General features: G+C 37.5%; 1 protein-coding gene across 6 annotated transcripts in view; it reads right to left on the minus strand.

The window, feature by feature from the left end:
- ARHGAP32 (Rho GTPase activating protein 32) overlaps window positions 1–13,799 on the minus strand; it is a 300,846-nt gene that overhangs the window by 73,981 nt on the left and 213,066 nt on the right. For all 6 annotated transcript variants that reach the window (XM_047878217.1, XM_047878214.1, XM_047878218.1 and 3 more), the window contains one exon: window positions 2,752–2,833. In XM_047878217.1, coding sequence (XP_047734173.1) covers window positions 2,752–2,833 — 82 coding nt within the window. The remainder of the gene's footprint in view (window positions 1–2,751; window positions 2,834–13,799) is intronic.

Consider the following 13,799-nt stretch of genomic DNA (forward strand, 5'->3'; position numbering starts at 1 on the left):
AGTCAAAGAAGCTAATTACAAAAGACCACTATTGTATGATCATGAAAGGTCTGGAATAGGGAAATCTATAGAGACAGAAAGTAGACTAATAGCTGCTTAGGGCTGGAGAAGAGAGATGGGGTTGAGGTACCTCTCTGCTAAAGGGTATGGGATTTTCTTTTAAGTTAATGATGCCATGTTTAAAAAAAAGAAAAAAAAACCCTATAGTCATCACAACCACAAATTAACATCTACTGAGCAAGTACCCACTGAGAAAGTTTTTTAGTAAGTTTACCCAAAGAAGGGGAATTTAACAGAGGATAAAATGTCTTGAAAAGAGACTGAGAGGAGAAAGCAGGAAAAGATCTCTCTGACCTCAGCCGTAGCAATTTCTTACTTGACACATCCCCAAAGGCAAGGGAATTAAAAGCAAAAATGAACTACTGGGACCTTATGAAGATAAAAAGCTTCTGCACAGCAAAGGAAACAACCAACAAAACTAAAAGGCAACCAACGGAATGGGAAGAGATATTTGCAAATGACATATCGGACAAAGGGCTAGTATCTAAAATCTATAAAGAGCTCACCAAACTCCACACCCGAAAAACAAATAATCCAGTGAAGAAATGGGCAGAAAACACGAATAGACACTTCTCTAAGGAAGACATCCAGATGGCCAACAGGCACATGAAAAGATGTTCAGCGTCGCTCCTCATCAGGGAACTACAAATTAAAACCACACTCAGATATCACCTCACGCCAGTCAGAGTGGCCAAAATGAACAAATCAGGAGACTATAGATGCTGGCGAGGATGTGGAGAAACGGGAACCCTCTTGCATTGTTGGTGGGAATGCAAATTGGTGCAGCCGCTCTGGAAAGCAGTGTGGAGGTTCCTCAGAAAATTAAAAATAGACCTACCCTATGACCCAGCAATAGCACTGCTAGGAATTTACCCAAGGGATACAGGAGTACTGATGCATAGGGGCACTTGTACCCCAATCTTTATAGCAGCACTCTCAAAAATAGCCAAATTATGGAAAGAGCCTAAATGTCGATCAACTGATGAATGGATAAAGAAATTGTGGTTTCTATACACAATGGAGTACTACGTGGCAATGAGAAAGAATGAAATATGGCCCTTTGTAGCAACATGGATGGAACTGGAGAGTGGTATCCTAAGTGAAATAAGTCATACAGAGAAAGACAGATACCGTATGGTTTCACTCTTATGTGGATCCTGAGAAACTTAACAGAAACCCATGGGGGAGGGGGAGGAAAAAAAAAAAAAAGAGGTTAGAGTGGGAGAGAGCCAAAGCATAAGAGACTGTTAAAAACTGAGAACCAACTGAGGGTTGATGGGGGGTGGGAGGGAGGGGAGGGTGGGTGATGGGTATTGAGGAGGGCACCTTTTGGGATGAGCACTGGGGGTTGTATGGAAACCAATTTGACAATAAACTTCATATATTGAAAAAAAGAAAAGAAAAGAGACTGAGAATCCTGTCTGAAGTAGAACTGTAGAGAACACTGTTTTGAAGTATTTTTCTCTACTAAACAGTAAAAGTAGTCTGCCTAAAAATTTAAAATTCCTATGAGAATTCTTAATCTTCTGTGAAGAAACAAGCTTCAAAAGCATATTACCTTTACCTGAATACTATAAGCAAATATGATTTGATGTATGCTTGGGGGGCAGAGGTGGGGAAATACTAAATAAGCTTTTTCCCCCCTAATTTTTATATATAGGTCCTAACCCTAAAAGATACTTTAAGGAAAATATTACAAATAAATTCTGAGGCCCAGCAAATTTTTCTTTTTCTTTTACTGCGGGCAGAGTATGGAGAAGGGCAAAGAAAGGTGAAGGGAATATAATACAAGTAGGAGACGTAAATCTGATTACTTCCTCTTCCCTCCAAAATCTTTCAGTCTTTGTTTTTGTTTTCCTTTAAAAATTTTATATAACATTAAAAACTTCCAAGCTAAGTATTCTGTACAATCTACCTAGATTAAATCACCCCAATAAAAACAAGTTTCCATTTTGATTTTCACCCCCTGTAACACTGCTTTATTCATTAAATAATCCACATATTTATATAGCACTATAAATATACTATTAAGTAATGAGAAATGCTGTTTAAAATAGTTTTGAGGGGCGCCTGGGTGGCGCAGTCAGTTAAGCGTCCGACTTCAGCCAGGTCACGATCTCGCGGTCCGGGAGTTCGAGCCCCGCGTCAGGCTCTGGGCTGATGGCTCAGAGCCTGGAGCCTGTTTCCGATTCTGTGTCTCCCTCTCTCTCTGCCCCTCCCCCGCTCATGCTCTGTCTCTCTCTGTCCCAAAAATAAATAAACGTTGAAAAAAAAATTTAAAAAGAAAATAGTTTTGATGTTCACAATCATTGATAAAATATACATTCCCTTCATTTATTAGTTTCCAGCTAATCACATCATTTGTGTGAGTTCTTTAAACCTGTTATTTTCATCATTGTGTTCATTAATAAGCTATATCCCTACTATATAATTATAAAAACAAATAATGACAAAGATTAATGGAACAAATAGTTCTTTGAAATTATCTAAAATGTTGATGTATCTTTGTGAAATGATCAATAAAGAAATAAGAATATTTTAAAACTCAAAACACCTAAAATTAAGAATGCATACATATCATTTCAATAAATGGCAACAGCAGCAAAACAAGCTGGGTGCTTGCCTACAAGAGAAAACCTGTTTCTTTAAGCAGTTGATAAAATCATCACCCTGATGAAAAAGTGTACTCACCTGGTTTTGGCACTGAGTTGGTCACTGACTGGGGGACTTTCTGATTAATTAACTCCACGCAGTGTCCAGGAAAGAGACCCACCTAAGGAAGAAAAGCAGCAGAGAGAGGATTCTAAACCAGAGAGCAGACCAGTGTGTGAACAGTGCCAATTCAATTCCAGTAATATACTCCACAGTCCCTCCCAAAGGATTCTATTATTCCAAGACTCTAAATCACAGATGATACCAATTACACAAACAAATAATAAAACAATCTGTTGCTATGTGTGTACAGGGTTGTGTTTTATTCGTCCAAATATCTAAGTCTGCTTTTTTAGTGTTAGCTTTTAATTTACCAAACTTTTTTTTTTACACCATTCAAATATGCAGTCTGAAACCAAGCTAAGCATGCAGTACCTATAACTTTTACCTCTTAATAACTTACTTTGCTGAAATTTCAACCTAGTTGTGTTGGTATCTCCACAGCCAACTTTTATATTTGTCTTCTCTATAATTAAAAAAAAAATCAACACTAAACCACATTCAAATTTTTTTGTGAATTTTCTGCTCATTTCTCCCACAGGTTTCATGAAAAATGACAGGACTAAAATAAATTGGTGAAACAACACTCATTTCACATCCTGCTGTTGTGAAAGAGCTAGTAGTGTGTGAATACGTGGGAAAGCAAAAGAGAAGAAAACAACCAAACTCAGCAGTAGTGACAGACTCTGGCTTTGACAAACACACCACTTTGACCTAATCTCAGAACTGCTCATGGTGTTAGATACAGAATCCTAAGAAGTTATATTAGGAAAATACTGAGATCACCCACAGACCACCCAGATCACACAGAGATACTGGATAGCCAATAGAATAAATACAGAGATAAATAGCTTGGAAACAAAAGTAAAAAGAAGATCTTTGCCAATATTTATAGATGTTTCCTTAGATAGGAATATAATCAGGCTACCATGCAACAGATGTTAAAGCTGAACATGAAAACTACATCACTTTTACATCCCTCTGTTGACAGACTCGGGAAGAATGGAATGGTCTTCCAAGAGTTATGACTCATCATGAAGTTCTGAGCTGTATAATTTCCATCTGTGTGGGATTATTTTCACATATGCATTTGCTGCATTCTTATTTCGATTTCTGGATCAATATTCCATGGTAGTTCTTAAGGGTATGAAGATGTAACCAGTTATCATGAGTTGAAAAGGGGTTTTTAACAAGTTATCAGTTTTGTTTAAAAGCTCTCTGATTTGGGGATTCTTAAAGTCCCTATGCATTGCCTTCCAAAACAATGCTTTGTTTGTTTTACTGGTGAAATTTCATACAATATTTTATTCAACTTCCTATTTAGCCAAACAAGTAGAAATTCTTCCAAGATCGATTAGAACCAGATAAGACTCACCTTGAAAAACCCTTCTCATTCTTTCTTACACAAATCCATTATGAGAGGTTAACAGTGCAGCCTCAAAGGTAAGAGTGCTTGGGTTCAATTCTAGGTCTGCTTACAAGATCAGGTTCGCAACCTAGCCTCTGTTTCAGTTTCTTCATCTAAACAATGTAATAGTACCTAGCTCCTAAGTGTTGTTATGAGAACTAAATGGATCAGCATAAGCAAAATGCATATAGTTAGCACCCATTAAATGTCAGTATCCAATATGTTGGTTACCAGAAGACCTTGAAGGCTCCAGCTCCTCCATTAAATGGATGACACATAATACTTACCACCTTCTGCACATACAGACTTAAGTTTGTTTCCTGCCTATGAAATATCATTTTTTCCATAAAATTAGAATTCATTTCAACTTATAAACATTTTCTGCAATTTTCTAGAGAGAAAAGACCAGGATCTAAATAAACTTGGCCCACCTACTTACTAGGCTCTGTGATCTGGAGCAAATTAGTTAACATCTGTTTCAGTTTCTTAATTTGTGAAAATGGGGATAACAGGAGTGCCTGGGTGACTCAGTCTGTTGAGTGTCCAACTTCAGCTTGGGTCATAATCTCAGGGTCGTGAGATTGAGCCCCACAGCAGGTTCCACACTAAGTGTGCAGACTGCTTAAGATTCTCTCTCTCTCTCTCTCTCTCTCTCTCTCTCTCTCTGTCCCACCCTCTCCCCTGCTCACACATGCTCTCTCTGCAACATAAAAAAAAAATTTTTAATAAAAAACAGGATAATATTAGCTACCACAATAATTTGTATGAAAGCACCTAGCCGAGTTTCTAAACATGAATATCTTTCAGCAAATACAAACTAGTTTTTTGTCACTTCCTAACAAAAACTGAACAAAGTTTAATGAACTTCTTTGGGGAACTATATAATATATATCAGTTACATTCGTACCTTTTAAATTTGTCTCCATGCATTAGCTTTAAATATATGCGTGAGCATGCTACTGTGTGCTATGTAAAGGTCCATGGTATGTTCCTTTACTGCCTATCTCCAATCCCTGCTCACTTGTCTCCCTTTAAAATAAAGTATATTACCATCAGCTAAATTATATATTCAGTGCCCACACTCCTTGCATGCAGGTGTAGCCACAGCACGTGTAAATACAGCTCTATTACCACTATTCTGTTTCCTTCCTCCTGTTTTGAATCCAGGTATCAAGATTGGATCTGTAGTGGCCATCATTTGACCTTAAAAGAAAAGCCAAGAGAATCTTAGAGATTTCTGCTTAGCATCAGTTAGCTGCTAACTCAACAGCCATCAGTCACTTTTTCTGTTCACTTTTCTGTTTCTTGAAACCAAAAGCATTCCTAGTTAATAAGTCTTTTAATTAGAAGAATTGACTCTATAAATTTGTGAAAGGCAAATAGATTCTATTTTCCTATTATAAAATTTCCATCATAAAAAATGAAGTTGTGTTCTATTGAAAATATACACAATAACGTAACCTTAAGAAAGAACGTAAGTAAAACTAAAAATATACTTAATGAACATTTACTTTTCTGATCCATACTGAAACTAATATTTTACCAAATATCAACAATTCTGGCAAACTCAAAATGTCAAATGTTAAAAGCGACTGGAACTGTGATAATATGATTTATGTATGAACTATGTCATCCTGTGTCATAGATTATTCTTTCTGCAGCAGTGACAATTTCTAAAGCTCTAATTTATAGGACTGAGATGGGTGAGGAAAATTGGGTATATTGGGAGGGGCCAAGATGAGTTTCAACTCCAGGAATAAGAAGGAAGAGACAGAAAAGACCAATCTATCTAGAGATAGTCCCCCCACCTTATCCACAGTTTTGCTTTGTTTCAGTTACCCGCAGTAAACCATGGTCTGGAAGCAGATGATTCTCCTTCTCACGACGTCACAATGCCTACGTAATTCATGTCACTTCATCTCATCACATAGGCATTTATCATCTCACATCATCACAAGGAGAAGGAGTACAGTACAATAAGAGATTTGGAGAGCGAGACAGACCACATTCGCATAACTTTTAGTATATTTTTAGAACTGTTTTATTTTATTATTTTTGTCAATCTCTTACTGTGCCTGACTTACAAATTAAACTTTGCCATAGATACATATATGTGTATAGGAAAAACCTAGTATTTACAGGGTTCAGTACTATCCATAGTTTCAGGCATTCTCTGGGGGAAAAGGGAGGACTACTGTATATCCCAAAGTGTGCTGATAAAATTAAACAACTGGCTCTCCAAGAGGAAGGGTCTTGATTTATAGTGTTTTCCAGAGTCCATGGCTGGTGTCAAGACCCGGTGTGTGTCAAGCTACCAACAAGACGCAACCAAACGCAATTGCAAAGAGATGCACAGTAGCCTGTTAGGTCGTATTTATACCACACAGAACACGAGGCAGATGTACCCTCAAGAGCATAGGTAACAGTAAAATATAGTGAAATAATTATAAATAAAGTTTTAAGTATTTATTACCTTTGTTTTTAATACAATTCATTTAACTAAAAATTCATAGGCTTTAATTTTTAAAAGCAGCTGTGTTTCACAGTTGTACCACCAAATTCCTAAAAATTTCATGACTTGCTCTGGCTCACCACTAATCTATACCTACACACTGGGTCCTGTGCCTGTCGTAACCCTAATAGCTCCTGGGAATAGGTTTCAGGCAGCTTGACCAATACATGGCTTCCTCTCCAACTGCAAGTGAATAAGGAAAGACCTAAATGCAACACACTGCAATCTGAATCTTCTGACCTTCTTCTACATTGAGGATGGGCTCACACAGTAAAGGAAATAGGCTTGGTGACAAAAGTCAATGTACTGAAAAAAATATTCTGGTACAACTTAGAGGGAATGTTGGATAAGAAACTACTGTCTTAAAATAAGGCTGGAGCTTTGGTAACAGTGAGAATAGAATGAAATCACTGCTTACCAATGGAGCCTAATCCTAACTATAGTCTCTCTGAGGCAACTAATCAAAATCTAACAGGAATTGCAACACAACAATGTGCTTATCACTGGTTTTTTTTAAAAAAAATTCTATTCTAATGGTTGATTTATGTAATTAATGGCTAGTGAAAGTTTAGGACTTAGTATAACAAAATATTTTTTTGTATTAAGCATAGTGAATGAAGTCATGCTCTTACTTCCAGAGACATACCACAGATTTTTCATCAATGTAACTATGTGGCCTCAGAGAGTTTCTAATTTTTCATTTTCAGACTACAACTTCCTATCTTCCCAGGTCTCTAGTGTTCATATATTCCATGACAAGAGAAGTTCAAATTCAGAGATACTGCACCCCTTTCCTCCCTGTATTTCCCCACTAGGGTACCATCTCCCCTTCCAATCATTTGTTTTTACTACTCAGTATGAATCTGTGATTGATCATTTGAACTTTAAAATATATCAGTATTTGGGGCGCCTGGGTGGCTCAGTCGGTTGAGTGTCTGACTTCGGCTCAGGTCATGGTCTCACAGCTCTGTGAGTTCGAGCCCCACATTGGGCTCTATGCTGACGGCTCGGAGCCTGGAGCCTGCTTTGGATTCTGTGCCTCCCTCTCTCTCTGACCCTTCCCCGCTCACACTCTGTCTCTCTCTCTCTCTCTCTCAAAAATAAATAAAATCATTTAAAAAGTTTATTTAAAAATTTAATAAATAAAAAGTATACCTTTATTTCTTTTATATGTGAAAAATACTGACTTCTTTGAAATTGTAGGTATTGTTTGTATATTTCATTTCAGAAATCACATGGAAGGATTTTAGAAAATATTTATTAAAATGAGGGGGTGTAAGTTTGAGGAGTTTAAGAACTACTGCTCTAAACCATTTTGTTAATAATTTCCATGAAATTGAACGTTTAAATATCATTTGGTAGGACATATTCTGATGCTATAAATTATCAAAAGGCTATGAAGAAATAAATTTATGGTATCAATGGCAGTTGCACTAATAAGAAAAATAAAAATAGGAACAATACAGAAGATAATTTAAGAAAATTTACATATTTTTATGATCCAAGGGGGAAAAATGCAAAATTGGAACTCACCAAGCTTGTGAACTGGTCCTGGCTATACCATTATGTACTGTCTTGGTGAATCAGAATCAGCACAATTTATCTAAATTTTTTGTCTCTAGATTTCTGTAATTTTTAAATGACAAGGTTAGGACGAGACGACCCACTATCATTGTTTCTACAAGGAGACAAGTAGAAGCCACTACCAGTTCGTTAAATTACTTTTGTGATCTATTCGTTGCCCAGAATACCTAGGATTTGATCTAAACTCGGATATGAAACAGCAGAAAACAATGGGCAAGTTGTTTAAATCCACATGCTTTAGTTCTGTCATCAGCAAGAGATGATAATAGTACCTTCTTCACAGAGTTATAAGAACTAGAGATTAATGGAAAGCACTTAGTACAACACATTTAAGAAGCACTTTATTTGTAGTATAATATATTCCCTCTTTACTTGAAATTATTTAACATTACCAATGAAAATTTATAGTATATGATTTCCTGAAACTTAACTAGAGAGGAAATGTTGTGCCTCATTTAATAGTGAGTCATGAAAAGGCGTAGCTTTGGACGCCATACATAAATAATATGATCTTTTTGTAAAGGAACAGGTAAACTTCACCCCTCTGTTAAACTAGTATGGGGGACAATGTTCCCAAATATCTTCCTTTAGAATAAAGAATACCTTTTTGAAATAAGTTACCTAGAATCATATTAAACTCCTGAGCTAAGGGACCTTTTTATTGTCCATGAACTGCTTCTCTGATATTTGTACACAAAAACACTAACATGACATTTGGGGTAACTATGAAAAATAAAACAGCTGATCCTTTACCATGTTGTAGAGAGCTAAGAGAACGTAAGCTGTATAAAATTCTGTCTATCTCTAAGTGGTATTCTATCCATTAGGTTAACTATGTCCCAAATGTGTTTTAAGGAAGATTTCCTGGGGGGGTAAAGAGAGTATTTGCTAAACTGTGTTTAATTTCTTCTTTTATCTGTGCATAGGATAAACAATGGGAGGCCACTTGGTGATTCTCACATTTTGTGCTGAATAACTATCTGAAGAAGTTGGTAAAATTCAGATTCCTGTCCCCATTCCCCCAGATTCTGATTGGTAATACCTCACTTTAACATGTTTCTCAAGTCATTCTGATGCTAGCTACTCCCAGATAAAACTCTGAGAAACTGCCTAAACAAATACTTCTCAAAGATATTGACACTTTGTATTTGTGTTACGTCTTTTACCTAAGAAAAAAGGCTCCCCAGATACCTCACCTCTTATTTCCAAGAAAACTCCACAGCCAGGCACAAAACCTGATGCCATTTAGTTTTTAAAATAAGGGAAAAAAAATAGTTGTGTTGGGTTTTTTTGTTTTTTTTTTTTGCTTTTGTTTAAGTACATTCTATGATGAAACACTTCAGAAAACAAAGGTAAAAGATGATACACTTTAGGAAACAAAGTAAAAACAGATTTCAGAATTTCTATAGTTAATATAATTTCACACTTCCTACTCTGAGAAGTTTAAGAAAAGAAACAGAGTCACGGTATAATTTAAACACATGGGTGAACTAATCCTTCTGTTCCCACAGCTAAATTATAGTCTAAAACAATACATGGACCAGAACTTGGAAAAATGCTCAACTTTATCAACCACTGGCTGAGTAGCAGCTTACCTACTACGTACAGCACACAGTGAGCACTGTTTCTGGGCAACACCTGAACCAGAATCACATAGATAAAAATATGGTCTTACGCCTCATCCCACCATCACTGAAACAGAATTTTTGGGCTTCGGTCCTGGGACTTTATATTTTAACAAGTTCCCCCGGTGATTTTCAAGTACACTAAGGTTTGAAAATCAGTGGTGAAGGAAAAGCAAAGCAATTACTGGTAACAGAAGAATGAAGAGAGCAACATAACACCCTTAAGTATATTAATAAATCCTATAACTTGGACTTTATTTGCAAATTATGACAACAATTTAATACCATTACGCACCTATTAAAATGGCCAAAATCCAAAAAAACCTGAGAACCATCAAATGTTAGTGAGAATGCTGAGAACAGCATCACTTGCTGGTAGGAATGCAGAACGGGACAACCACTTTGAAAGACAGTTGGTGGCTGGCTTCTTACAGAGCTAAACACAGGCTTACCATATGATCCAGCAACTGCACTCCTTCATATTTACCCAAAGGAGCTGAGGTCTTATATCCACACAAAAACCTGCACGTGGATGTTTATAGCAGCTTTATTAAGAACTGCCAAAAACTGGAAACGGCCAAGATGTCCTGTAATAATTGAACGGAAAAATAAACTCTGGCACATCCATAACAATGAATATTAGTGACAGAAAAGGAATTCTCGAACCACGGAAACACACAGAAGAACTTTAAAGGCACACTGCTAAGTGAGAGAAGCCAGTCTGACTACATACTGTATGACTCCAACTGTATGATATTTTGAAAAAGCCAAAACTGTGGAGACAGTAAATGATTAGTAGTTCTCAGGGGTTATGAGCAGAGAAGGATAAAAAGGTAGAGCACAAGGGTTAGGGCAGTGAAACTACTCTGTATGAAGCTGTAATGTTCATACATGTAATTAGGCATTCACTAAAACGCACAGAACTATACATCACAAAGAGTGAACCTTAGTGTAAACAATGGGCTACGGTTAATAATAATGTACGAAATTTGGTTCATTAATTATAACAAAAAGGCAAGCCCCCAAACTATTTTAATCATTGTGGGGCAGGGTGTGAAACTGACATTCTGTATTATATATATCCAAATATTCTGTATCCATGTGATTCTGGCCCAGGATTTAATGATCCTCAGACAACTCTTTTAGAAACAGTACTTATTCTATGCTATCTGTAATCTTTGCAAATCAGCTGGTGGTCAGTAAAGATCAGCATTTTGCCAATGCTATACAATGAATTTGTAAAGCAAGATGTTAATAATAGGAGAAGCTGTGTACGTGTCTGTGTGGGGGCGGTGGAAGGGATTATATGAAACTCTATACTACCTGCTCAATTATTCTGTAAATCTGTACTAAAAATGAGGTCTAATTATTCTCTTAATAATAAAGTCACAACCCAGCAATGCACAGCATCAGTTCACAGCAATACACAGGAAAGGCTACCATACTGATGCCTGTACCTTGTCATGCCTTGAGGGCTGGCCAGAAAGGAGACAACAAACACACGTGACTGTAACAAAAGAAAAGCAGAATCCATGTAACAAGGCGTGAACACTTCAAGTTGAGCAGACACGCAAGTGGAGATGCACAGGGCCTGCATACTGACAGCACACTTCCAGAAAGCTTTCCAGCAGTGCTCAGAGCATGATACTACAGAGTTGGCATCCATCCTGGGAAGCAGTGGCCCACATCCTTGTTCCCCTTTACTCTCTCTTCTGGGAACAGTCATCTCTAAATGGCCTTGATCCCCAGGAAAACTACTAGAACCTACCTCAAGGTCAAGCCCAGCCCCTACACATTATTAGTGCAGGCTTCCTGCCTTGGTGGCTCCTCCCCGCATGGTCCACTGACAAAGCCCAGCTTACAATGTCCATCTGTATGTCCAGGATCAGTCAAGTTAGCTAACTGAGGTGCTGGCCGTTTCAGTCTGATCTGTCCGCCCCGCTGGACATCCCGCCCTCAGAAGAAACACACAAGACTCTGCATTCCAAAGTCACCTTGTCCAGGAAAACTTCCTAGAACTCCCAGGGAATCTTGCTGGGCTCTGAACCTACCATGCATCTAAGAGACCCTGAGGGGAGCACTGAGGTCATACCAGACATGCTCCCTGGGGCATAAGGCCCCAGGGTGCCTGACTTAAACTAAGTTTAAGGGTGCCCCTTAAACTAACGAGGGCAGCTCTACTGTTGCCTTTTCTCACACTCAGGTGTAAGACTCTAACAATTCCATGGAGTTAAAATATATACATGTAGAGCGCCTGGGTGGCTCAGTGGTTAAGCGTCTGACTCTTGAGTTTCGGCTCAGGTCATGATCTTACAGTTCATGAGTTCAAGCCCTGCATTGGGCTCTGCGCTGAAAGTGCAGGAGCCTGCTTGGGATTTCTCTCTCCCTCTCTCTCTGCCCCTCCCCAGCTTGCTCTCTTTCTCGCTCAAAATAAATTAAAAAATAAACAAACATAAAATACATATATGGGAAAACCAATGGGCTAAGCCATTATTCCGGTTCTTTCAAACTTAAAAATCAGCGATCTCATCTATAATTATCATATTCATGGAATAAATTCTAATTATCTTCCTCTCTCAACGAAATATTTGAGTAAGGAAGGGCATATGTTTGCCATTTAAAAATACCTAACAAGGGTAGAGAACATCACAAATAGCTTGAAGAGGAGTTTTTTCCTAGATACAATATATTAATCATCACATAAAAACAACACATGGTAACAGAAATGTTTCCACCAGTAAAACCTATAGGCTTTACAGTCCTTAGTTGGTTCATCTTTACAGCATTTTTTGCTGGCTGGGAAGGAAAGATGTTCTTTTTCATAGGGCTGAAAACTGAGGTGGATGAAGTTAATAATGAGACTTAAATGCAGAAATCCTACTTAGTGCTCCTCAGGCAATGGGATGGGGCAGATGTGAATTTGAGACCCTACTCCATCACTTACAATTAGGTATCTTGGCTGTTTATTAAGCCTCTCATATTGTTTCCCCTCCATAAAAGGAGTTAATAGCTTTGTGAAGATTAAAGAAAATATTGTGTATAAAGTGCCCAGCAATACTTTGCACCTAACAGATGCTCAATACATGCCTCCCCATTCAACTTCCCCCTGCAATAAGCCATGAGGCATTCTTACAAATGGACGAGTGTTTAGGAACAGCAAAGAAGAGTGGATTGTGTGGATTATTTCCTTACAGTACTGGGCTCATTTTATAAATGAAGTTTTGACAGTGACATTTAAAAACCAGTCCTGGTTTTATAGGTGACCCCCCACAATGCCCACAATCAACTCCCCTTTTCAAATGCATATCCTAACATGATCTAAACAGAAATGACTCCCCTTCCAAGACTAATTAGGATGAAAAAAATTTTCAGTACTATATAAAAAAACTTTCACTATCATTTACAAATAAACCCTTTAAGTTTAAAAATCTGTTTTTATTTTAAATAATTTGTTTGGCAATAAGCTAATTTTAACAATTGTTAATTTATATATTAATTTTTAAACGAATAATCTGTTTAGGCTAGAAATTAATTTATGTGACTCTAAATAAAAGAGTTAGGAAGAGGGTGCCTGGGTGGCTCAGTCAGTGTCCGACTCATGATTTCAGTTCAGGTCATGATCTCACAGTTCATAAGTTAGAGCCCAATGTCGGGCTCTGTGCTGACAGTGCGGAGCCTGCTTGGGATTTTCTCTTTCCCTCTCTCTCTACCCCTTCCCCTACTCATGCTCTCTCTCTCCCTCTCTCTCAAAAATAAATAAACATTTATTTTTTAAAGTTAGGAATCTATACCTAGCACAAAGTCAGATCTCAATAAATATGTCACATGAAAGGAGAAACCTGCTACCATTTTTACAATAATAGAATTAAAATGTTGAGAAGGACTGGAAGGATTATAA

The sequence above is a fragment of the Prionailurus viverrinus genome, chromosome D1, assembly GCF_022837055.1.
Source record: "Prionailurus viverrinus isolate Anna chromosome D1, UM_Priviv_1.0, whole genome shotgun sequence".
Taxonomy (NCBI): domain Eukaryota; kingdom Metazoa; phylum Chordata; class Mammalia; order Carnivora; family Felidae; genus Prionailurus; species Prionailurus viverrinus.